At 53.6% G+C, this 26,551-nt stretch overlaps 1 protein-coding gene across 7 annotated transcripts in view; it reads left to right on the top strand.

Moving 5' to 3' along the window:
• The window catches only part of ABTB2 (ankyrin repeat and BTB domain containing 2), a 226,094-nt gene that overhangs the window by 176,691 nt on the left and 22,852 nt on the right, over window positions 1-26,551 (top strand). For all 7 annotated transcript variants that reach the window (XM_027581368.2, XM_027581369.2, XM_027581370.2 and 4 more), the window contains 2 exons: window positions 4,604-4,750; window positions 10,650-10,863. In XM_027581368.2, the coding sequence (XP_027437169.2) occupies window positions 4,604-4,750; window positions 10,650-10,863 (361 nt within the window). The remainder of the gene's footprint in view (window positions 1-4,603; window positions 4,751-10,649; window positions 10,864-26,551) is intronic.

The following is a 26,551-nucleotide window of genomic DNA, read 5'->3' as shown; positions in this document are numbered from 1 at the left end:
CCATTCACTGGTAGATCTGTTTTCATCCCTAAATTTCAGAGAAAGAAAATGATCCGTTGTTACCTGTGGAAAGGTTATTTTCCCTTGTTGTGGGGTGTTGGGGAGTCACTGAAGAGTACCAAGCCAAAGTGAGTAAGAGTCCTGACCAGAGTAAGGGACGGCAAGGTTGGAACAAGACTGGTGGGAGGAGACAGGTGAGTATCTGGTGAGGGAAGAGAGTGGTTGGACTGGGGTCATGGCAGGGGCGGAGTTCTGAGACGCCCAAGTGGTCAAAGCAGTGAGGCTTGCAGTCGGTCCATTGATCGGGTAGGTGGAGGACAAGAGGGAGGCTTGATAAGGGTGACTCACCGGGCTGTCCTTGTGCAACTGGGCGGATGCAGCGCTGTGCTCAGGAGGGGACGGGGGAGGAGACAGCCACGGCTTTGAGAAATGAGATAATGAGTTCCAAAATTCAGGAGTTGGGCAACCAGATTGAGCAAAATTGAGTGAGGGCTGGTGACGGTTCTGTGTCTAGATTGAGAAATGCAAAGCTTCACATGCAGCTAGAGCACATTCGAAGGGAACGTTGAACAGAGTTGCTCATTACAGAAGAGGGAGGTAAAGGATCACTGCTTCCGACTCCGTAGGTCATGTCTCGGGAATGATGGAGTGAGGCATTAGGTTTTCTCTGTCACTTTCACAGAGTTCACAGGGATTGATCAGGGATGTCCTTATTAACTCATCAAGGGAAACAGTCCACCATGCTTGCTTTTTGATCGGGACTGAAGTAAATAATTTTTCCTAAGGATTTTACAAAAATGGGAGAAAAAAAGAGATGCTCTTTCTTTTTTTCTTTTCTTTTGGTTGTGTGTGTGTGTGTGTGTGTGTGTGTGTGTGTGTGTGTGTGTGTATGTAAATCCCTTTTTCCAGAATGGCCTTGTGCTGGGCAGCCCCTATCATAAAGCGGGGAGTGTGTGGGGCAAAGAAGGCCCTGAAGTATTGAGAGGACACAAAGATTGTCCATCTCCACTGAGAGCTGTGAGGAGCAGGCTTATAAGAATTTCAGATTGAGGAAAAAAAAGGCTTTTGTAGGGGCAGATGTGGAACTCAAGTTGTGGAGCTGTATTCTGGAAAGATCCAAGGGAATAAGGGGACAGCCTCCATCTGCAGACTTCCACGGGAGGCCTCCAGGGATCCTTGGCAAGAGGTGCTCGGGGAACCATTAAAAGGAAAGTCCCATCTCTGGGTCTTAGTTTCTCTTTCTTCCTGTCAAACCCCAGGCCCACACAGAATGGAACCCCTCTTCTCGCAAATCCCTGGGGCTGTTTAAAGGACGAGGCAGCGAGATTGAAATTCTAGCCCCAGTTCAGTGTCGGCCCCTCAGTAACCTCGGGCTAGCCTTCTGGGGGCCTCGGGTTCCTCATCTTCGAGATGGGTGCAGAGTCCGTCATGAAGCTTGGGGGATTAAAGGGGATGGTGTGTGCCCGGCACACAGGAAGCCCTCAGTGAAAGCCGGACGTGGCCATTACCCCGCCTCTCGCGCTGGAAGAACGCGTTGCCTAATGCTGAACGTCTCTTCAAAGCAAAAGCTGTGGTGCTGTCAGTGATTGTTATTAATAAAAGGTTCATAATTACTTTTGCCATGGTATTAAGTGAAAGCCCCTGTGGTGGGCGATGACTAGGAAGGTGGGAGCTGTTATTAATGGACCTGCCAGCTCCCGTTACTGGGTCCAGTGCTGTCATCTTTCTCTCTGGGAACCCTTTGACAAATCTGCTGAATTTCCTATTCCCTTGCCATAAGCGCTGTAAATTTGATCCACTTGTCCCCAGCGTTGTTTCTGTAGATTAATAATGAAGAAGGGAGGGGAGCAGAGCCGGCGCAGGACCCGTAGATGTGTGGAAACTCCCAAATGTTTGGGCTGTCTATGGGTTGGAGCGTGTGTGCGTGCATGTGTGTGTGTGTGTCTATGGGTTGGAGCGTGTGTGTGTACGTGTGTGTGTGTGTGTGTGTGTGTGTGTGTGTGTCTGGGTTGGAGCGCGCGCGCGCATGTGTGTGTGTCTGGGTTGGAGTGTGCGTGCGTGTGTGTGTCTATGGGTTGGAGCGTGCATGTGGGTGTGTGTCTATGGGTTGGAGTGTGCGTGTGTGTCTATGGGTTGGAGCGTGCATGCATGCGTGTGTGTCTGTGGGTTGGAGCGTGCGTGCGTGTGTGTCTGTGGGTTGGAGCGCACGCGCGTGTGTGTGTGTGTGTCTGGGTTGGAGTGTGCGTGCATGTGTGTGTATCTATGGGTTGGAGCGTGCGTGTGTGTGTGTGTGTCTATGGGTTGGAGCGTGCGTGTGTGTCTGTGGGTTGGAGCGTGCATGCGTGCATGTGTGTCTATGGGTTGGAGCGTGCATGCGTGCATGTGTGTCTGGGTTGGAGCGTGCATGTGTGCGTGTCTGTGGGTTGGAGCGTGCGTGCGTGCGTGTCTGTGGGTTGGAGCGTGCGTGCGTGTGTGTGTGTCTATGGGTTGGAGCGTGCATGCGTGTGTGTGTGTGTCTGGGTTGGAGTGTGCATGCGTGTGTGTGTCTATGGGTTGGAGCGTGTGTGCGTGTGTGTGTGTCTATGGGTTGGAGGTGCGTGCATGTGTGTGTGTCTCTGGGTTGGCACAGGTGTGTGTGTGTGTGCACGCACACATGCGTGTATGGGTTGGAGTGTGCATGCGTGCGTGTGTTTGTGTGTATGTGTGTGTTGGAGGGGAGCAAATTCTCTTTTGTTTTACTTGTTTTAATTCTCAGAGCCAGCTGTTCCTAATGTGTTCGGGTACTCAGCCTCAGGGAGAGTTTCTGCTTTGGGACACAGGGCTAGGGGGCAGGGGGAACCCCATCATGCCCTCCTCCTTCTCCCACTAGAAACAGTGCTCTGAGGATGTGCTTTGATGCCCTGCCGTGCCGTGTGGGCACCAGATGGGAGGGGAGGGGCCGCCGCCATGCAGGAGGGGTGACGGGGGACTCGGGGGGGGGGGTAGTGAGGCAGCATGGAGGAGGCAGGGAGGCTGGGTGAGGGGGAGGCCAGGTGAGGAGGGCAGGGCGGACTGTCAGCAGAGCCATCAGAGAACACTGCAGAGTCTGGGCAGGAGGAAGACTGCCGTGTGTATTTGCCCCCCACCCCATGGAACACAGTGGGGGGCTTCTTGGGTGAACTGGGCAGAGGTGAGACGGCCATAGGTGAGCCTTGGTGGGGTGCTCCTCGGATGTGGGCTTCCAAGAGGGGAGAAGTGTACCCATTTGAAAGCTCGCCGCATCCAGACTCGGCTCCTAGCTCTGCCACTAAGTTGAACAAGTTATTCAAACTCTCTGAACATCAGTCCTCCAAGATCTAAGTTGGACACAGCAGTGCCTGCCTTGTAGAAAGGATAAATTCGTGGAGTAAATTAAGCCTCCATTCCCAGCACATAGCAGAAATAACAGCAACAGCTCCCAACAGAGCCCTTCCTCGGTGGCATACACTGGTGCAAGCATGGACATCCACAGCTCAGTTCGTCCTCACGGCCTCACTACGAACCAGGGGCTTGCCTTACCCTTAGCTATGGCACAAGGAATCCGAGGCACAGAGAAGGGAAGCCACTGGCCCGAGATCACACCGCTGGTGCCAGAGCCAGAATCAGGAACCCAAACGTTCCAGCTCCAAGGCCCTGTCTTGACTGTTCTGCTTCACCTTCTCTGGCTGTCACCATCCTCATCACATTTCTGTGTGCAGGATAGGGAATTCTCACCCGGATTTGGCCACATCCCAGGGGTTCTCCAGCTATCTTAAGGAATTTTAAGAGATCTTCCCAAAAGTGACCGATTAAATTCCTGTGGGTATTTTTCTTTAAAAAAAAAAAAAGTTCCAGGGGGTGTGGGACAAAGATGCATTGACTGAAGAAACAGCAGTTACTGAAAGCTGGGAATCTCTGTGGCCACGGGCTCTTAAGAACCAACATGTAATTTTAAGCCAGTCTGATTTCGCTTTTCTGGTGCTTTCTAAGAAGCCACACAAATTTACAGGCTGTCACCCTCTGGGATTGATTCTGACAGCTCTGTCCCTCTGGCCCTGAAGTGCTAATGAAAAACACTAATTGGACTTGGCCAGTGGCTGGGATGCATCCCCTTTCTCTGTGATTTGTTCTCGTCCCTTTCTTGGCAGGAAGAGGGAACGGGGACAGCATGAGGCAGTGGGAGGACTCGGGGAGGGGGCGGTCCCACCCTTCGGGTGGGCACGGTGGGCATTCACATCCCCTGAGGTCTGTGAAGGCAAAGCCAGATCTCTTTGTCACCCCAGCGTCCTGAATGTCACACAAGGCCTGGGCCGAGGGAGACACTCTCAATAGTCAGTGAATGAAGAAGTGAAGGAATGAATGAATTCTTATATGGCCCAGGAGCTCGGGTAGGCCAGTTCCTTCTGCAGCTCCAAGAAACCACATCTACAGTTGGGCTGCTCCTCATTCTAGCTTCTGTAGAACTCAGATGTCATCAAGTGCAGCTTTGACATTTGCCCACTGACTACAGCCCCCCCCCCCACCCCCCTCTACCAGAAGCTGCAGGGCTGGGCCTGTGGACCTTTTCTCCCTTCCTGAACTTACCTGTCTACCTGTTTCCCCACAGGTGTCCTCTCCCTCCCCGCGTACTTCAGTCCTTACAACGGTGGGTCCCTGGGCCACGACGAGCGAGCCGATGCCTATGCTCAGCTGGAGCTCCGGACCCTGGAGCAGTCCCTCCTGGCCACCTGTGTGGGAAGCATTTCAGAGCTGAGTAAGTGTGGTGCATCCCAGTCTAGCTGGCTCTAAGGGGGAGGTCGGGTAAGAGTTCACCTTCTAGATTCCAGCCTCCTCCTCCACACTGTCTCTGAAAGCCAGATCCTTCTAGGCCAGAGATGGCAAACTGGTGGCCCACAAGCATGTATGGTTTGGTTGGCACATGGGCTGAATCATACGCAAATCTGGACCTCTGGTTTCTCTTGAAAAATCAGATGACCTAGTGCCTCCGCACCCCCTTCCTGCAGTGCAGTGATCAGGGGGAGCTAAGTAGCAGCAAAGTGGGCAGCATGTGTCCCCTGCATTGTCATGTAGCTTGGTGTTCTATAGCTGGCCCGATCCGTTCATTCATTTCACCTGCCTGGCCCACAGTGCTCTGCATTTACAACTGCTGTTCTTTCTTAAAGTGCCCCCGGAAATCTCAGTGCAGAAAATGGAAGATAAAAGCAGAGTGAAGTTGGTTGTGCTGGGTTGGCCTCAGCCCTGCAGTGGCCCTGGGCTTCTCCTGGCATCTCAGGGCCCTGCAGAACACAGTTGGAAACCCCTTAGGCTAGGGCATTACTGTTTGGCAACTGCTTCAAAAGAGTGTGTTAGGCAAGAAATCTCATGCATCTCCTGATCTCTCTCTCTCTCTCTCTCTCTCTCTCTCTCTCTCTCTCTCTCTCTCTCTCATTGTCCCAGTTATTTAAGAAATGAGACTGCACACTCCTCCTCCTCAGATCTCCTATGTGGACCCATGAGACCGCCCAGTGGTGGGCGGGGACACACACAGGGGTCGAGGTGCATGGTGTGGAAACAGGTGCAGTTTCACTCTGCTCTAGCCCTTCCCATTCATGATTTCCTTGAGCTTTCTAAATGGTGAATGGCAACCCTTTTGTTTCTTCAGGACACTGCTTTCTCCCTCCCTCCCTCCTCCTCCTTCCCAGAGCAGGAAAGAAAGTGCCTGGTTCAAGGTCACAGAGCAGATGCATCATAGGGCTGGGAGAGAAGGCAGGACTTCTGGCTCTGTCTCCTGGGGGCGTCACAGAAGTCAGGGCTGGTGCCTGGCTGCCCCAGGACCCTGTAGGAAGTGGGCTCAGGTATGTCTGGCTTAAGTGGTCACCCTTCTACTTGCTTGGGGCTATGGGCTTCCTAGACATGGCTAGCAGCCTGGCCACCAGCATCTCAAGGAGCCGACATCAGGATTGGAGTCTGATCCTTTGCCTTTTACCATGGCCGCCTCTGTGCCCATGATAACCCACAGCTAGGCAAAGGGAGAGCCATTCAGAAACTTTCCTCAAGGGAGGGGCTTATCATCATTCTGCCCTTATCATTCAGCCCCTATTGGTTCTACCCTCTAAAAATATCCCAAGTTTTAGTTTGCCCCTTTTGCCATCTCCACTCCTGTCAACTCAGCGCAATCTAGGGCCATGTCAAACACAAATTGGATTGTGTCACTCATCTGCTCAATAACCGCTCCATCCTCCATGGCTTCCCAGCTCACTCAGTGAAATCTAAAATTCTCCCCATAGCCCAAAGTCCAGTATATGATCTGGCTTCATCACCTACTACTCTTCTCTTGTGGCCCGTGCTCCTGCCACCCTGGCCTCCTGGCCAAGATCCTCCCTCCCCAGGGTCTTTGCACTGGCTCTTCCCTCTGCCTGTGACCATTTCCCCCAGACACCCAACTATGTTCGTCCTTCATTTCATTTTCTTCAAGTCTCTGCCCAAATGATACCTTATTAGACAGGCCTTCCCTGAGCATCCCCTGTATAGATGAGCACCCCATTCTCATTCCTCAGTCTCCATCCCCTTACAACTTTAGTTCATTCAAAGCACTGGTCACCACTTAAAATGTATCATATTTACTTGTAAATAGTTTGTCATTTTTTTCCCCTGACTAGAATGTCAGCTTCATGAGAATAGACTTTCTCTTTTATTCCCTGCTGTACCATATTCCCACAATTAGAATAGTACATGATGCTGTGTGTGTGTGTGTGTGTGTGTGTGTGTGTGTGTGTAAAGGAATGAGTTCTGTATTGTCCAGTGTTTGCCTCCCAAAACCCACCTAAGATGGACCCACACCCTGGCCCAGCTCCTTGGGGCAAAGGAAAGATGCATTCCCTTCGCATCTTTTTACAGATGACGGAACAGGCTGGATCATATGCCACGTTGCCCCACCTCCCCACCCTGAAACCAGGGTTTTTGCTAACCCACAGTGAAGGAGGGAGGAGGCGAAGGTGGAGGCAGATAATGCAGATTTTCTCTCTGAGACTAAAGAACTTAATGAGGCTAGTGATACTTGGCACTCTGAGCTCCTTGTACCTAAAAGTTTACCATGGGTTTAACATTCATTAACTCCCTGCACCTAGCCAGGACCAGCCTGCCAGGTGGGTTTGGAAGTTTCTTTCTTGTATCAGGCCTGGCTGCACAGGGAATGTAGGCACTTGTATTTTTCTCTGTCCCTCTCTCCCCACAAAAAGGTAAATGGGAGGGAGTACGAGATAAACAAACCTAAGTATTTCTTTTTAAAGGTAGCCAGATGGCATAGGCCTCATTTTGAAGACAGAGTTACCTTGCAGATCTTGCCTGCTTTTATTTGATGGCTCATAATGAGGGTTGGAGAGATGAGGAGCCCGCAGCACCTCTCACCGAGGCTCTCCTGATTAGCCAGCAATATGGGCTTGCTTTTCTGTGCCTTGTGGGCATTTCTGGGCTTCAGACTGAGGTTTCATCGAGCTTGGGATCAGCTGATTCTCAAGTACAAGGACATTTCTGGAGCAGCTCTGTGCGCTCACCTGCATGAAAGCAAGAGTGCAGGCCAGTCTGGGCCATGACTTCTCAAGTCAGCTGTGGTGACGCACCCAGATGCTATGCCCCGACTCTGTTGCAGACTGAAATCTTTGTAAAATAGAATAGAAAACGCATGTCGAGAAACATGAAACCAAAGACATGTAAAAAGCAAGCCAGTTTTTAAAAAATTATTAAATCACTCTGTCAAATTGCCGTGAGACTTTTTTAAAGCTCACTCTCAGTTTCTAAAATTAGCTTATTTTGATCCAATCACAAACAGTAACAGTTTGCAGCCCTGTCCCAGTGCACAGACCACACTTTCATGGAGCCATGGCCCAGAGCATGCGTCTGGGATTCAGGGTCCCCAGGTCGAGTCCTGGCTGGTTCACTTACTGGTACAGCCGGGACAAATCATTTAACTTCTCTGAGCCTGTTTCCTCATTTGTAAAATGGAAATACCTCCCTCACGGGAAAGTTGTGGAGATTAGATGAGATCTAGTCTATTTTTCCCATCTCTTGAGCCTAAAAAATATGAGGTGGCAGGGAGGAAGCCCGCTGGGGAGAATACCCAAGGCGAGTGGTTGGCTTTGGCCGAAAGGGAGGGCTGCCGAGCAGTGTGAGTTTTTAGATGCATGATCAGAGTTGTTTGCAGGCATCTGCTTCTTGGTCTCTGAGAGACTGACGGCACGCAGCTGGGCCTGGAGCGGAGGGGCTGGGGACCTGCGTCTCCAGTGGCCATCCTGCTGCTTTTGTGGTCCTTCCCCCCACCCCAAATCTTTGGAAGGCCTCTCTCTGTACTCCGCTTCCTTTTAGGGAATGCTTAAGAGTCGCTTCCATTTCTTCCTTGATTCTGGCTGGTAACGTGCTGCCAAAAGGGTTCTACACCAATAACAATAAAACAATCATAAACATAATTAATGATAATGGCTTCTCCCTTGTCAAGCCTTTGAAGTGTTTCCACAAGGTCTCTCTTTGATGCTATCAGGGACTCTGACTTCTCCTTGTGGTCCTGTGATGCTGCCAAAAGTTATGACACTTTGACCTGGAGAAATGGAAGCCAGGTTTCAGCTGATTGCATCCACCTTAGCTTTACAACTAGCTGGCGTGAGGCGGGTTGGTCTGGGGGTTGTTGATGCCAGTTTCTGCCACCAGGAGCCCGAGGGCAGGGCTGGGACCCAGCATCTCAGGGCTCAGACTCCTCCTATCCTGGGAAATGTGGGGCAAGGCTTGACTGCATGGAAAAGAATCCTGGAAGGAAGAGCAGCGTATAATGTGGCCTGGAAGATAGAGGAATAATAGCAATAAGACGTTAATGGTAATGGTGTTATAGTTCATCTTTACCAAGTACTCTGCCAAGCATGATGTTAAGAGTGTTTTACACTTACTTGAATCCTCACAGTTTTGAGGTTAGATAGGTAGATTCCATTTTACAGATGAGGAAATGGAGGCTCTGATGAGAAACTTCTGTAAGGCATATGGTTGGAAATAGCAGAGCCCTGATTGGAAGCCAGGCATAGCTGACTCTGGAATCTGGGCTCTCGTCCATTAACCTGGCGATTCTGTAACCTCACTGCACAGGAGATTCACCAAGGGAACTTCTACAAAAGAGGATGCCCAGACCAATTAAATCAGTCTTGGGGATGGGAGCCAGGGGTCCATAAGTCATGAGGTACCCAGGCAGCTGAGCTACAGTCACAGGGACAAGCAGAGTCAGGTGTGGAGAGACAAAGGGGAGCGGGGCGTGGAGGTCTCCAACTTCAGGGATGTCATTTTCCCTGCTCGGAAGCCAGACACTGTCGCTGAGGCTGTCCCAGGAGAAGTTGGCCACTAATGGGCTCAAGTCAAGCCCCTCCAGAAGCTGTATTTTAAAATGAAATGGATGTGTAAGGCTATTTCATGATTCTGTAAATGTTGGGGGGGGGGTGCCTATCATGCAGGAGACCCCATGCAGGTGCTAGGGACGCAGGGGAGCAGAGAACCAGACTCATGGAGGCTGTATCATGAAGGTTAATTGAATAAATGACCTGGTTCTGCCACTCACTGAATGCCCTTCACCAGATTAAAACCTCTTTTCTTTCGCCTGAGGGCCAGCCTTGTCCAGAGGCTTTCTCTGGAAGGAGCTATCTCTAAGGAACTGCCGTGGCAGGGGGGAGAAGGGGGAGCTGGTCCCCAGGCAAGGCCCCCCTCAGTTCTCAGGCCTGAGGAGAATGGAAGGGTGCCACTCTTCCCAGAACAGAGGAGCCCGCAGGTGCCTGGGGCTGTGTGGCCCATCCTGTCTCAGCATTGTGGCCTCACACAATGATGGGACATTTCCTGTCCCAGGCCAGTGGGATATTGAAAAGACTTGACTTGGGCAGTTGACACCGTGCAGGATATGAGGACCTGAGGACCCCACAGACTTCAGTGGGTCAGGCCTGGGTCACAGTTCAGTTCATGCCTGCATTCAAATCCAGAGCCTACCATTTACTAGCCACAGGACCTTGGCTGGTTAAGCTCTGTGCACCTTGGCCTCCCTGTGACCGGGGAAACGTAGGGGGTCAGTTAAGTGTTCGTTTACCAGATAAGCCTCAATTGCTTCACCTATAAAATGGGGATAATACTGGGCTCCAGTGTTAAAAGGATCAAATGAGAGCCCATTTCTGGGAAACCAAACACTCGGCACACACTGAGCACTCAGGGCCGGTGGCCGCGGTTGTCTAACCCGATGTGTTGGAGATGGAGGGACCTGCCTTGCGGAGGCACCTGGGCTTTGGGCAGGATGGCCCGGGGAAGGGCCACCGCACAGCCTGGCACTGCGTGTCAGAGGCCGGGGCTCCCTGGGTCAAAGGGCTGGGGAAAGGCCCACGGGGTGGTGGAGGGAGTGGGGATGTTGAAAGAGAAACCACATTAGCATAAGTTCTGAAGGAGACCAGCCCTGCCAAGTCTGTAGCGCGGCTGTTCGGGCCAGCCTGGCTGGGAAAGGAAAATGAAATTGCTGGTGTGTGTCTCGGGTGACAGTCTCCACCTCTGCCTGCTGGCTCCCGGGGAAACAGTAATTCCGCGCCGCGGCCAGGGGAGCCACAGGAGCCTTGGAAGGATGGGGCTGGTGAACTCAGACTTCTTTTCTCTTCCGCCCCCCCCCACAGGTGACCTGGTGTCCCGCGCCATGCACCACATGCAGGGGCGCCGCCCGCTCTGCCCGGGCTCCAGCCCCGCCCGCCAGGCCCGCCAGCCGCCCCAGCCCATCACCTGGTCCCCCGACGCCCTCCACACGCTCTACTACTTCCTGCGCTGTCCACAGATGGAGTCCATGGAGAACCCCAACCTGGACCCCCCAAGGATGGCCCTGAACAACGAACGGTAGGGGTCTCCCCGGGGCTGTTCAGCGGGTGGGATGCGGCCAGCACAGGCCTGGCCCTGGCGTGCCGTTGTGCTGTTCACCCTGGGCGGGGGTGGCCTGGGGTCGTCGAGGCTCAGAGTGGATTTGGGCTTCTGTCTCAGGTGCTCCAGCGCTAACGCTCACTTCCTGGGCTCTCTGACACTCAGTCACCCTTTTGATAAAAGCAGGTATTCACAGCTGCCGGGAAAGGTGCTAGTGAGGACTGAGCGAAGGCTCTGAGGAAAAGCGCTCAGGACAGCGTCTGGGTGGAACGGGCCTTCCGTCGATGGTAGCTGTCACCTCCTGTGATTGTGGCGATGCCACCATTCCCATTGTCGGCAGGGATCTAAGGCCTGCTCTGCTCTGCCCCGTCCGCTCAGGCTACGGACGAGAGCATCATGGCTCTGGCAGGTTAGTGGTTGAATAGCCCCAGGACCCAGGCCTGCTGCTCTCTCTACAGAATCCTAACCCTTCCCTGGCTGAGAGCAGGGCTGCTAAAAACAGATGTGAAGGTTTTGCCCTGCACAGGGGGACCCAGTGAGGGGCACAAGTGGGAGACAAACACAGGGTCATGTCAGCCTGAAGACCAGGTACCTTTTCTAGTTGGTCTTACTCAGAGGGCTGCTGCCTTTTAAAATTTTTCTCCCTAGAGAGGATGCTTTTTTATAATTTGCCCAGAACATCATATATGCTAGCATGAGCCTCGCCTCATGGTTAACATGGCCACCCAGCAGGGTCTGTCCAGGGGCTCAAGAGTTGCATGCTTAAAGGTCCTGGGAGTAAGGAAGACGTGCCCTTGGTTTAGAAAGCACCATCGGCATGCATTCCAGCACTCCATAGGCCCCGGAGAGGGAGCGAGCCTGAGGGGCTCTGTGCCACATGGTGGAGGAAGATGGCCTACAGCCTTGAAGAGCGAAGGCTACAGCTTTCCCAGGCCCCCCACCCCAGCTGGCCTGCTGCCTTGGAGAGGCACTGGGTCTCGTCAACTTTGCGGTCCTCACGCCTGCTCCCTGGCCAGGCCCGCTTCTCCATTGCCCCCCATGGTCACAGAAAACAAAGGTGCGGTGCACTGCAGCTCATTCAAAACAGCCATCATGAAAATATGGGAAATCCTGCGGACACATGGCAAACGTTGCAGGCTGGGAATGCCGTGGCCCAGGAGTCAAGGGGTCTGGGCACAAACAGCGTTCATGGACCTTGAGAACCTTGTGCAAGGTTTCAGACCTCTCTGAGCCTCCACCTCCTCTGCTATAAACAGGGCGGTGGTAATGAAGCAGTTGTAAGGACTGAATTGTGATGGTCAACATTTCCTGAGTACTTACTAGGCGCTAGGCACCGTGCTGAGCATTTGGCATGTGTACCCACAGGAAATGCGTGTGCTTCACAGCCCCATTTGACAGATGAGGAAGTGGAGGCAGAGAGAGATTTGATAACTTGCCGAGGCCACGGAGGCTGTGCTCACAACCAGTACACGTGCAGTACTGTGAGACAGGAGACATAAAGCAGCCATGGCCCAGGGACACACATGTAGTAGGTTTCCAGTAAAGGCTGCCGCTGCTTGATGATAACCGGTGTCTTTATTAGATCGTCTGGGAGATGGACAGCGGATGCAGGGCCCAGGTAAGTTACTCCGGGCCTGACCCCGAGCAAGAAGGCAGCGGGGGGAGGCTCCAGGCTTCCTGAAGGAAGCACCCGGCAGGAAGGTGGAACCAGAGAAGAGGCCCAAAGCCACAGCTGTTTCTGCTTTGTGGAGAAATTGCTGTGGTTTCCAGAGTTGGCTGGGCGGGAGAAAGGGCAAGGAAAACCTGTGAAGAGTGCGGGGGACTCGCTGATTTTTTGATGAGGTCCCAAGGGTGCTAGGCGGGGCCTGATCACCCAAGCAAATGTGTCTGGGAGAAGATGAAGAGCCTTCTTTGGGCCCACTGCCCTGGCCTGGGCCGCTTGGCCCTCTGGTGGTGACCGTGGCCGTTGGCCGTGGGGCAAGCCAGGGAGGTGCTCCTCTGCAGCCGTCGTGCCCAGAACCCCTTGGCTGTCTTGGTGGCTGCCCTCTGGCCTTCCTCCTGGGAGAATTCCCGGCCCCAGTGCTCTACAGCACAGCAGCGGGGTTTCTGTATGACCTGGGCTGTTGTCTGGACGTGATCATAGTAGCTAAGCTTCAGTGGCAACGTGTGTGTGTGTGTGTGTGTGTGTGTGTGTGTAGATATCTCATTATTTAACATCCACCCTGTGTGTGTGTGTGTGTGTGTGTAGATATCTCATTTAACATCCACCGTGTGTGTGTGTGTGTGTGTGTGTGTGTGTGTGTGTGTGTGTGTGTGTGTGTGTGTGTGTGTGTGTGTGTGTGTGTGTGTGTGTGTGTAGATATCTCATTATTTAACATCCACCCTGTCTGTGGCACAAAAAAATTGGTAGCTAAGCCATTTTTCCATGAATCATTTCGAATGAATATTAGATACACGAGGAATTGGAACCACCATTAGGAAAAAAGTATCCAGACATTTCAGATTTGGGCACAAAAAGGAGGACACCCTAAAAATACCCAGGTTGGCAGACAGCCTGACAGCCGTGTGGTGGCCCGGCTCCTGGCTACTGAAAGGGGTCCTGCCATGCTTGGACTCCGTTGGATGGGGCAGGCCCTGGGGACCCTGGCTGGCCCTTCCTGGGGGCCACCGAGCTCACGTTCCATGGCAGGCAAAGCCACACGTCTCCTCAAGGCACCACCACGCTGGTATCCTCACCAGAGCTCTGGGGAAACCTCTCTATACACACAAATAATCGGACTTGGCTCCAGGGTAACAGAGCTTTGCTTTTGTGAGTCTGGGGATGGCTATCTGTCTCTTTCTGTCCCCTATACCCCCATTTCATTGACTCTTGAAGTTCCTCCATCTGTCCCATGTGAGGAGTGTGGGGGCCAAGTGCACCCAGCCAGAATCCAGAGCCTCTGACTGCCGGTGTGATGGTGGAATGGGGTCCTGCAGACCTCTGTTCAGGGAGTGGATGGCTTGGGGAGTTCTGGGTCTGTGGGGATTTAGTGATCTCTTCCCACTGCCTTGCTCACAGAGGCTAAGGAACTCAGTTTGGTGGAATGGGTTTGGCCACATGGTAGCACTGATTGATGCCATCCAGGTCTGTGCTCAGAGATTTCCGCTTGGAGGAAATGGTCCTTCTTCCTTCCCACAGGAGGCCATGTGACCCCATCCATGCTGATAAAGGGTGGGACATGCGTTCCTCTCTCTGTGTGAGGCTCATCACGGCCTTCCCTGCTAAGTCATGTGCTGCCTCTGCACGGCTCAGTCGGGCTTTAGTATCTCCCCGGGAGGGGCCGTCTCCCCAGAGCCTCCTGCTCTGGGTGTGGGAGGGGAGGTGGTGGGAGGAAGGAGCTGCAGAAACAGTAGGAGTCCAGGGTAGGCAGGCGGGGTGGCTTTGCAAGGGACAGCCGGGCCCTCTAGCATACTTGTATGTGCCGTCACAGTGAGCCAGCAGCGCTAGGGAGAGGAGCCCAGGCTTTGGCCCCAAGGCCTCGACCCTGGTCCAGCCTCCCGCACAGGCCCCTCCACGCTCCAGGCTCCTCACCTGTGAAGTGGGGAGGACAAAGTGCGGTACACATAAAAGGTAGCCTTTCTACCTACCTTGTTTCTTTTGTGCCCCACAGATCAGCAAGGTAGGTGCTAGAATGACCTCCATTTTACAAACGAAGGCACGAGGCCGGAGGGGGCACCCAGCTGCTAAGTGCTGGGCAGGGATTTGAACCAGGTCTCTCCGACCTCAAAGCCCTTGCCCTTCACTGTGCCCAGCTGCAGCTGCCCCACCCGGCTGCTAAGCCCTGGTCCTCAAGCTCTCAAGGCTCCCTGGGTGGGTCTCCCAGGGCCATGCTGGCCCCACCTGCCTGTCCATTCCCAGCACCCGTCCCTTGCCACCCTGGGAGAGCCTCACAGATGGAACCTCCCTGCGCCCTCCCAGAGCACCTTTCCTGCCCGGCAGCTCTGCATCACAGGCACGGGCAAGGCACAAGGCAGGGTCTCAAACACAGGATTAGTCACAGCTGCTGCCCTGCAGGGCATGTCATCACCCGAGACCAAGCTTGAAAAGTGAAAGAACTTGCTGTCAGAGATCCAGCGTTGCCCATGGAGATGGGGGAGCCTCCTTCCCCCGAGGTCTGGAGGAGAATGGACAGCCATCTGGCTAAGTGTGGTCCTTGCTAGTCATGCCTGGAGGCGGTGGGATGAGCTAGCCGAAAGAGCATCCTGGGTGGAAGATACCTCCTTGGCCATCATCCTCCTGGGATGGCGTCTGGGAAGAGGGGAGGAAGGCAGCATGGACACCCAGGAGCGGCAGGAGGTCTGCCAGCTCGCCAGCACATTGCTGGAGGAAAGCGTCATCAAGCAGAACCCGTGAGGGAGACAGACAGTTCGTGGTGCAGAGAGGGCTGAGGCACACAGGAGGCGAACCAATTTTCTGCTTCAGAACCTCGGGCGCTGGAGGGCCCGGGCTCAGCAAGTGGCATTCCCAGGTGCATCTGATCTGATGGCAGCAGCAGCGGAGACTATCTGGGAATCCTAGGAATGACAGCAGGCCACTTGTCCACAGACCAGTGCGTTTGCTGGAGCCCGGGCCTCTCCCTGGCCCCGCCCGGTGCCCCTTACTGGCGGGAAGCACACTCAGAAGGCTTGCGGGCTGCCGAGGCCCAGGACGCTCAGCCAGGAGGAGCGTGGGAGCCGAGTCAGCGTGATGGGAGACAAAGCCTGGAAGTGTCCGGCGTCATGACTTCCTAGCCTGCCAGAGCCCTGTCTGAGGAGGGGACTGTATTCAAACACGTGCCTTTCAGATTGGACTTACCACTTAGTGATTTTAGAGCCTTCGGTCAGTAGGTTCCTCCAAAGCTCGGTTCTATAGACCACCAACACATAGTCCTTACGATCACTTGTAAGGTGCGAGGTCTAAATGAGCTCACATTCCTAATATTCTAGAACAGGACCTGGGACACAGTAAATGCCACATATGAGCTACTATGATGATTAACATGACCACTTGTACTGGGCAGAGGGAACAGCGTGCAGAGACCGCAAGGCGGGGGAGAATGGGGTCCCCAGCCAAGACAGACAGGAGCAACGTGGTAGAGAAGAAGGAATCGGGGGGCAGGACGAAGCTGCAGGGAAGCCAGGGCCGCATGGGCCAAGATAAGGAGAGGACTCAGTTTGGCCTGGAGGGTTCTGGCCCTGTCCTCTGGCTTGGTGCTTGCTGTGATTGGCTGGTTCTTCTTTGCCCTCACACCAGCCTGCCTCACTCAGTGCCCGGACCCTGCCGAGAGTGAGGAGAGCAGAGGGCGGGCAGCCCTTCCGACTCTGCTTGCCTTGATGCTGGGAGGAGAGGCGTTTCCTACTGAGATCCAGCCCAGCGCCCCGGCCTAGAGCAGTCCGGTGTGTGGTTCTGCCCCACCAGACAGCTTCAGGAGGGACTAGGGGCCCAACGTGCTGGTTTGATACTCATCTGAGGACGCAGTTCCCAGAGCTCTAGCTCTGCTCAGGTTCCGGGGCTGCTCAGAGGACGAAACCCTCATCCGGGTGGGGTCCTGGTGGAAGACGGTGTGTGTCTGGCCCTGCTCTTAGCTGCTCCATTCCATGTCAGGCTAGTCAAGAAGTTTCCAGCAAGTGTGTGAACAGAATTTGGAAGTGGTGACGCCAGCCAAGGCACCGGCCATTGCAGGTCCCCTCACTTCCCCCGAAGTCCACTCCTGGGGTTTTAGATCCCGCCCAAGAGGAGAAAGATTCTATGAGCTTCTCACGTCACTCTGGAGGTGTTCTCTCTGCTGTCTTCCAGCAGTATGGCGGGTCAGCTCATCTTTCAAGGCCTCAGTTTCTTTGTTGGGAAAATGGCGAAGGTACGATGACCACTGGCAGTAAGCGAGATAATACGGCGAAGCACTGAGCTCAGTGCCTGGCTCATAAAAAATACATGTTAAATGTCGGCTGCCACCCTCCTCCTCATTACTGGTCAGAAACGTGTTTAGATGACACATGTTTGACACCCAGAGTGGGCTCTCTTCGTTGACCTAGAATGGCATTTCTTAAAAGGTGGTTCTCAAGTACTGATACGTGACTGCTCTTACTAATACTGATATTACTAACTGAACCACTGCTAATAATGCAACTAGTAACGTGACTCCTTACAAGCACTGCCCTGACCAGCATTTAGAGAGCACATTCCAAGTGGCAGATACCATCTTCAGTGCTTTGCTTATTAACCCACGTTTCTCCCTGTACTTCTGACAATCAGTGGGGAAGGGATATGAGAGAACTATGAAGAGTGCCTTCTGTGATGGAGTCTCCAGCCTCATGAGGGAGGCTGGACCAAGAAAGGAGACCAAGACAGGAGATCAAGAATGAGCAAAACCCACCCGCTGCATGGTCACATGTAGGTTGGCCCTCAGGCTGTGCAGCCGGCCCGGTCCGTCCCAGCTCTGCCGCTGATGAACTGGGTGGCCTCGGGCATGTCATTTAGCTTCCATGCCTTGGTCTCTTCTTAACAGGGGTATTGTGGGGATCGAGTTAATATAATGAAAGCCCTTGGAGCAGCTCCTGGAGCAGCTCCTGGAGCACAGGATGCTCTGTCATCCTCACCACGGCCATATTCAGGGGGATCTCAAGGGGCCTGGCAGGCTCGGGGAGGGCATCAGAGCAGCGGGATTTCAACGGGGCCTTAAAGGACAGCCACAGGAAGATGGGGACAGGCCAAGTGGCATGGGGCAGCAAAAGTCACAGAAGGACTTTGTTGTTTCAAAGTATTTATTTCATGACAAAACCGGATCTACATTTTAAAATCACAAGAATTTGGTGTTTGTTTTTTCAAGTTCTCACTGACTGCGTGTCTAGGCTAATACGTCCAGGTGGGGCTAGAGCAGCTCTCCAGGGGAAAAGTACATCCTCAGAGGTGCCTGAGGGTCAAGTCCAGTTCCTGCCCCTCTGGCTCTGGGATCTGAGCAAGTCCAGCTTCCCGTCTGAGCCTCAGTTTCCCCCCTGTGTAAAGTGAGCCACGTCTGATGGTTCCTGTGCTTCCAGATTCTGCCTCCAAGGGGCACCCCCCCAGGTTCTGGGGAAATACTCTCTGTACAAGAGAGGTACAAAGCGAGGAGAGGCGCCTCTTTGTTCCATTCCAGATGCAGAAGGGGGGATGTCTCCCCTCAGCCGAGCACTTTACATAAATAGGAAGCGCCACGGATAGGCTGTGTGCTCAGTCTGAAGAAGTGGGCTCGTTAATCTTTTGCTCAGCTTGCGAAAGTGTTTTCTTATCAAATAATAGAGATGATGGCAGTGGGGGCTTGATGGGACTGACTTAGGGTTCCCTTAAATACCATCTCAAGAAGATTTGCAATGTTAAGCTCTTTTTTCTCTTTTCCTCTCCCCCTTTCTGTGCATTAAATTCCCATCTGCTTACTCAAAGTAGAAGTCAAAGAAATCAGAATAGTGATTGGGTGAATTAGTACCTGTTTCCCCGTGTTCCCCGGACTGGCGCCCCCAGTCACCTCGGAAGGGGCTTGCTTACAGGCCGCCGTGCACAGCAAGTGGTCCCTCCCACGCCCGGTCCCTCCCCGTCACTTTACCCACTGCTGCTTTCCTCCAGAGCACTTTCCTTGGCCCGCTGATACCTGGCAGTGACGCATCTGTCTGCTTACTTGTCCGTCCCCCGCTCCCCACCCTCTAGAATGTGAGCACCATAGATGGGCTTTGTTCCCGCTGTGTGACCGGCACAGAGAACAGTCCCTGGCACATAGTAGGCCGTTAGCTAAGTTGTTCGGTTAATGAAACAGGAGCCTGAAGGTTGGACTCTGGTGTCAGAACGACCGCAGCATGGGGTCTCTGCTCTGCCAGTTCCGAGCTGGCTGACTTTGGGCAGCTTATTTCATTTCTCTGGCCTCAGCCTCTCAGCTTTCACTGGAGAATGGCTTGATCTACTTCCAGAGGTTCTTGTGGCAATTATGGGAGGTTGTACGTCTAAAGGAGTTAGCACAGAGTAAGCTTCTTCAAACGTGGTAGCTGCTATTATCCGTGTAATTACTGTTTTCGTCAACCTTATGGAAGGCCTAAAACAACTAAATCGTGTTTAATGCATAAATAATCCAGAAACAATGGTGAATTTTAAAAAGTCACGTCTACTCAGAAGGCATGTTTTCTTGGGGCGCCTGGCTGGCTCAGTCAGTTAAGCGGCCGACTCTTGGTTTCGGCTCAGGTCATGATCCCAGGGTCGTGAGATGGAGCCCCGTGTCAGGCTCAGCGGGGCGTCTGCTGGACATTCTCTCTTTCCCTCTCCCCCTCCATCCCTCCCCCTGCTCACTCTCCCGCTCTCTCTAAAATAAATAAATCTAAAAAAAAAAATGCATGTTTTCTCTCCCTCTCATATACATGCCCTCAGTCCCTGCAATTCCTTTAACTCAGCCCTGACAGAAGCCAGGGAGCCAGGCAAGTGACAGAGAGGGTGAAGTAGACCAGATGTCACAAAGGACTGAGTGAGGCCTGCTTCGGACAGAGATGTGTACAAACTTTAGATTTATCACAACCTACCATCCAAGGATTGAAGAAAACTTTAAAACCCGAATTTCATCCACCCATTGGTTCAAAGACCAAGTGGACTGAGGGTCAGACGCTCTCCACCATTACTGGGGTACCCTGGCCCCTTGCTTGCTGGTTTGGCCCCGATGCCCCCACAAGATGGGTTGTGGTTACTAGGTTTCAGCTGGGGAATGAGACAATCTGGTGTATTTTACACAGGCTGGAAGCATCTAGTCAAAGCTTCACAGTCTGTAAAGCACTTTACATACACGGCTCTCTGATAGATTTTCACGAGAGCTCCTGGAGAAAGCGGTTACTGTTCCCATTTACAGATGAGCAGACTGAGGCCTGGAGAGGGTCAGAGAGGCAGCCAAGGTCCCAGGTAGGAAGAGACAGATCGGAGCTCAGGCAGGGAGGCCTGATTATAACAGCACAGCATTCACATCATCAGGGGTGCTGTGTCCCTCCCACCTCCCAGGAGAGAGGAGGCAGGACCCTGGGAGCCGGGTCTCTTGGGCAGCACCGCCTCTACCCAGCATGACGTAGGCGGCCGGCGCTCAATCACTTGGGACCTCTTCCTGGGCAGACGAGCGTGTGCTGGCTCACAGTGGCCAGCCTGACGGTGGGCATCTGTCCAGCCTCTGACAAGGAATGAGCCAGGGATTGGGGGCAGACAAAGGAAGCAGCAGTGCCAGATAACGGGGGATGGAGACTGGGCAGGATCCCGGCCCTGCTGTTGACAAGTGCCCCCGGGGGCTGCCTGTTGCGGCTGACTTCCTGCCCCATTGTTGGGGCCACCGGTCCTCACAGAAAAGAAGACTGGGAGGGAGCCACCCGGCCTGGGGGCTTCATTCATCGGCTGTGTTTTTGTAACAATCCTCTTTGTCTGCACTATCGAGCCTTGGTGTGCTGGGAAATCCCAGCTCTGCAGGGAATGGACTTCGCTTTCTCAACAGTGGCTTCCAGGGCTGAGCCACTGACGTCCCAAGCGCGGAGGGGACAGGAGAGCAGCTCAGGTGATGTCTGCAGGCCGGCCGGGCTGCTCTCTGGCCCGCTCTTCCTGCCTGCCACACAGCTCTACACAGGGATCCCCCTCCTCCCACAGGACCGACCACCTGGGACTTGGCCCCACTTTGCTACTTTCATATTGGAAATTTGGGGGGGAAAGTCTCTTCAGAGGTCTGGAGAATACCCCTGAGAGTCTGGGGCCCAGTCCAGCCTCCCGTTCCCTGCTGATTTCAGGGCTGATGAGGCCGTAGGTGCAGAAGCTGGCCTGGGGGAGCCACTGAGGCCAGCCCTTTGTCTACTCTGCCCGATTCCCGGGTTTCAGCCAGATGGCAGGCTCAGAGCATTCTGCGTGTGGCAGTTTGGTCTCGCAAAAGACCCCAGAACCTGTTTGTTTTTCCTTTTAAAGCTGAACAGTTTGCCAGTGGCTAGCTATGTGGCCTTGGATCTGTGTCTCAACCCCTCAAAGCCTCAGTCTCCACATTTGTAAAATGCACACTGATAATTAGACCTCCCCTGCACAGTGGCTGTATTAGAAATAGGGTCATGTGTGCAGAATGGTCTCATGCCTGCTCAACACGTAGTAGGTCCTCAACAGGTTGGAGGCCTTGCCCGTCTGGCTTGCGTACGGTGGAAGAGTTGGTGGTCTCTCATCAGCCATCCCGGACCCCGAGCAGAGGTGAAGAAGGTGGGTCTCTTGCCCATGGCAGCTCTGCAGGTGAGGTATGGTGGGTAGGCCAAGGTAGCCACACCCCAGTGGAGAGAGGCCTGCTTTGACACCACTCCCCGCCAGGGGTGTGGGGAGCAGTACCACTGTGGCCTGTTGGACCAGCCACCTGTGCACCGGCCACCATGCGGGGAACTGGTGCCTGAGAAACGGGCCCGACGCCCCGGTGCGCCCAGCACCCTCCCTGCGGCGCGACCAGGCGACAGGGTGGTGGCCTGTGTGCAGGCTCTCCCCTGGAATCTGTACCGGCTCTCCCATGGAGACGCCACCCTGGACGCAGGCCCAGTTACCGAAGACAGATGGCTGTGTCCCCTCCACCAGGGCGCAGCAGCACGCAGACATCTGCAGAAGCATGTCTGCTGCCTCCCTCCCGGAGAAGGCTCCCCCAGCATCCTTGTCCTGCCCCCCGCCCCGAAATTGCGGGAGGTCACCCCGGTCAGTGGAGCCCCACCCCGGGACACTGCTCCTGGGTCGAAAATTCTGTGAAATGGTTGTCTTTTTTTTTTTTTTTTTTAAGATTTTATTTATTTGAGAGAGAAGGACAGAGCACAAGCAGGGACAGCAGGAGAGAGAAGCAGGCTTCCTGCTGAGCAGGGAGCCCGACGCAGGGCTCCATCCCAGGACCCTGAGATCCTGAGCTGAAGGCAGACTCTTTACCTACTGAGCTACCCAGGCGCCCCTGGTTGGCTTTTTATCTGGGAAGTATTTTCTTTTTCTGAAGGCAACCATTTGCCAATACCCAAGCCAACTCAAGCCTCCAAGAATGAAAGACGAAGTCGGTCCCCATTTCACAAGCTCCTTTGCTTGTTGGGCCTGATGCCCTCGACTCCATAGCACATGGAGCCCCCTGGGAAGAACTCTGGAGCTCCACAGAGAGTTCTGGAGTGAGAGCGGACCCCTGAAAACACGGTTGCAGCCTGAAGGCTTTGCCACCAGGAGGGAGAAACGTGCCACACGTTTACAGATTCAAAGATTGCATTTCTAACGTGGGCCCCTGTGCTGAGGGGTGGGAGATGTCAGTGAGCAAAAGTCGCTGCCTTTGGAGAAATTATAGTCTGAAGAGAAAGCAGGTTTACACTCGAATGAAATGATGACAGATAGGGTAGGGACTGCGAAGGCACAGGGCTGGGGGGCAGAAAGGAGAGCCGCTTCGGGTGGGCAGGAGGGGACGGCGTGAGCCCACCATGTGCTTTACCCTCCTGCTAGGGTGACCCGATGTTTTGGTTTGTCTGAGACAGTTTGCTGTCCAGTGTGATTGGCAACAATTCTCCATTTTCCTCTCAGAAGTGGGCCAGTTTGGGTGACAAAAGATACGGTTATTGTGCCTAAAACTCCTCATCCCTAAGATGAGGGAGATGGGGAAGGGTCAGGAAAGTGGAGGACCAGAGCTGATTTCCTAAGCTGAGTGGCAGCGGAATGCTCTGTGCTGGAGCTGGGGGCTGGGGTACACAGCCCGGGACCTCATCCCAGCTCTGTCACTTACTGAGGTGTGTGATCTGGGGCAAGGTAGTCCACCTCGCTAGGCCTTGGTTTCCCCATGTGTGAAATGGGGGTAATAATAGTAGCTACCTCGTAACATCGTAACATCGATATGAGGGTTAAATGAGTCAATAGGTATGGGGAGCTTAAAAGAGTGCCAGGTGCGTAGCGTGCTCTAGAAATGTTAGTTGTTAGTATTCTTCTGTTATTCCTGCATGCCTCGGGAGCCCAGCCAAGATGCCCAGTTGTCACCTGATTGACCTCCCATCCCACTGCCCACTTTTAGCCCTGGGAAGAGGCAGAGAAATTGCTCATGGCTAATCATGACTTGGTCATATTCTAAATTTATATCCATATGTATATCTGGTCAAGTAGAGGTTTTTTTAGGCCTCTAATCCATAACAGATGAGTTTTAATACGAAAAGAGTATTTCCCCCTCAGCAAGCCCTGAGCTCTGCTTCTGACACCAGTCCTCTGACCCCCACGTGGAGACTTTGCCGTGGGTCAGCTCAGGTGCTGGGGCAGAGTGGGTGCTGGAGAACGTAGGCCTGGGGATCAGAGGAGGTGCTTACTCGACTCTGACTCCCAGCTGGGCCAAACCATTTCTGGTTTACCAAGCAATTCTAGAAAATTAATTAGTCCAAGATGTGAACCGGACTAGAATTGCTTCCTTTGTGCTGAGAGTTGCCTCTGACTTCAGTGGGACACGGTGGCTTTTTTTCTGTATGGACGGTTTGGCTTAGTGTTTTAGGCCACAGTGGCTCTCGCAAATCTTAGACAACCGATGGTGAAGGCCGCAGAGCCGGCGTGGTAGAGCTGACCTTGACCTTCCCAGAGGAGTCTGCCTGCAGAGCTGTCGTTCAATTGGGCAGAGCGGGGCCTCTTTGCTGGTTCCTGATGCTTCCACTCTATGGCCCCAGCCCAGACAGCATGGGGCTGGGGGGGGGGGGGGGCGGGGAACGGGAGCAGTGCATCCACAGGGGGAGCTAGGAGGAGGGTGATGCAGCAGGGAGATGGCCCCATGCAACCCCAGTGCTTGGCAGTGGCTCCATCTGAAGGTGGCACAGATTCAAGGGGAGAACATAGGGCTGAGGGTGGGAGACTGTCTGGCGGGCCGCCATGAGGTTCCTCTCCTGGACTGAGGGTGCTCACAGGCAAGGTGGGCTGAGCTTCCTGGGGAAGGGGGCATTCTCCTTAGGGAGCAAGACGAAGGCGGCAAGGACCCCCCAAACCCTTTTCCAGCCCCTGGAGCCAGATCCACACCCAGAGCCCTCTGTGCTCCCTGCCAAGGCTGGAAGTGAAGAAACCGCCGCCTGGTTTTCCCAGGGCTGAGCTCAGGCCAGGTCTCCAGGCCCTGCCCAGCCTGTGGGCACAGAGGGGACGGACCTGCCGGGGGCGGGTGGGGTGGACAGAGGCACGGGCCTTCTCATGGCTCGGGGTGCACAGCCTCCAGTTACAGGCCTGTACCCCCCCTGCAAACTGCCCCTCTACCCGAGGCCACTGCCCACCTCGAGGAAGAACAGAGCCTGCTTTGAGCTGGAAATTAGAGTCGTTTCCTGTTCCATGTTGTTAAGACACTGCTTATAGGGCTGTAATCCCAATAAATCTTATCCTTGCTGAGTGGGGCCGGGTTTATTATTTTTTCCAGGCTGTAGGGACCTTTAAAAACCAAGGCCTTAAGAAGTTTATTCTCTTTCATTTTTTTTTTTTTAAGGGGGGAAAAAGTGGCTTTTGCAGGCCCAGTCCTCTTGAAGGGCCTTATGAGCCCCTTGGCTTGATATACTCAGGTTCAGGTATATGATTAACTGAGAGACATGAGGAGAAACTGAGTCATGACACGTGGGGCTGGTCTCCCTGGTGCTGCTGAACTGGCTCTGTGACCTTGGGCGGAGCCCTTGGCCCCAGGGCGTTTCCATTTCCTCCCCTAGCAAAGAGGAGTCACGTGGAAACCCTTTCCCACTGGTGCACACCCTGGACGGTCCCACGTCGCGGTAACCGCTGTTTTGCGTGCACACAGACACATGCTGCCGGTCTGTGGCCCTCTTAAGTGGCTTGGTTTGTCACAGCGGCAGCCCCACCCCATGTGCAGGTATGCACGAGTGTGACCATTTCAGCAGCACTTGGGGTGGACAGGGAGCGCAGGCCCCTGGCCGTCATTCCATGCCCACCCACCCCCATGTCAGGTGGTGGTGAGTCTGTTCCTTGTCGTCTCCTCCCCCATGCACGATCCTCGACCGCCAAGGCCAAGAGCCTACGCTGCCCAGAAACAGCTTCCAGATCACACTCAACATAGTGGTTGCATTTGTTTTGTCTGTTTTATGAGCTGGGATGGAGTGGGTGATGGGCAGTTTGCTGGCAGGCTTTTGCAATCTTTACATGTTTATACTTGCTGCAGGGCTGGGGAGGGGAGAGTCGGCCCCACTTGAAGAGCTAGAGTTGAGGCATTTAATAGGACCAGATTCCTATAGCCTGTTTTGCTATTATGTGTTTTCTCTATCAACAGATACTAACATAGTAATAATAGTTCACCTTTATTGAGAACTTGCCATGGGCCAAATGCTGGGCTAAGCACTTCCATGCATATTTCTCGTGAGGTGGTCCTATTATTTATACCCATTTCACTGATGGGACGACTGAGGCTGAGGGGGCACAGGATCACAATTGAGTTTATTGGTGGTAATGCTGGGATCCCAACCTAGAAGGCTCCCTCCTGAGCCCACACTCTAGATCACTGCAGAGTAGATAGAGCCATTGTCACAGGGAGTCTGTGAAATAGCAGCAAAAGAGGTTCTCACAATGGGAAATATCTAGAAGCCACTTCTTTAAGAGAAAAACAGGCCCAAAGAGTGTAATGATCTGCCCCAGGTTATAGAGCCAGTTCCCTTGCTTCCAGGACACTGGGGCTTTCTTGCAGTGAGGATGCTGCAGGGAAGGGGGCTAGGAGCCTCAGTTCACTGGGCTGGGAAGGTGCATGCAAATCATACAGTATTCTAGAATTGGCCAAACCGTGTGCCATCAGAGGCAGAATCCCAGCCCCACACTCAGCCCAAGTACAGCCTTGTCTTTTTTGTTTTTTTTTTTTAAAGGATTTGATTTATTTATTTGACAGAGAGAGGGCACAAGTAGGCAGAGTGGCAGACAGATGGAGAGGGAGAAACAGGCTCTCCGCTGAGCAGGGAGCTTGATGTGGGGCTCGATCCCAAGACCCCAGGATCATGACCTGAGCCAAAGGCAGCCGCTTAACGGACTGAGCCACCCAGGCGCCCCCAAGTACAGCCTTGTCTTAAGGTGATTCTCAAAGTGTGGTCTGGGGACCCCCTAGGGTCCCAGAGACTTCAGGAGTCTATAGGGTCAAAATTATTTTTGTAAGAATAAGGTGTTACTTGCCTTTTCACTCTCATCTTCTCACATGTGTCCAGGGGAGTTTTACAGAATCTATGTGACAGGTGATGACAGTACACCAAAGGTTGATGGGGGATGCGAACTTGCATATTTACATGTTTGAACATTTTCTGGGGTGTTTTTTTTTTTTTTAATTTTATTTATTTGAGAGAGAAAGAGAGCACGGCGGGGGAAGTGACTGCGGCAGAAGGAGAAGCAGGCTCCCCGCGGAGCAGGGAGCCTGACTCGGGGCTTGGTCCCAGGACCCTGGGATCATGACCTGAGCCGAAGGCAGATGCTTAACCGACTGAGCCACCCAGGTGCCCCTAACATTTTCTGTTTTGGTTTCTGATACAGTAAATAGCCGTAGAATAACACACTTAAACAAAAGCTCTTTGGAGGCCTCAATAATTTGCGAGAGTACAAAGGGATCCTGGGGCCAAAGCACTCCAGAACCGCTATTCAGAGATACTGGACCCAGCAAGGAGGAGTCTCGGTGGCAGAGGGGCCGACCAAAGGCGTTTCCTTCAGCCA

This window comes from Zalophus californianus, chromosome 11, assembly GCF_009762305.2.
Source record: "Zalophus californianus isolate mZalCal1 chromosome 11, mZalCal1.pri.v2, whole genome shotgun sequence".
Taxonomy (NCBI): domain Eukaryota; kingdom Metazoa; phylum Chordata; class Mammalia; order Carnivora; family Otariidae; genus Zalophus; species Zalophus californianus.
The sequence above is the reverse complement of the archived record's forward strand: the minus strand, read 5'-3'. Positions and strand labels throughout refer to the sequence as shown.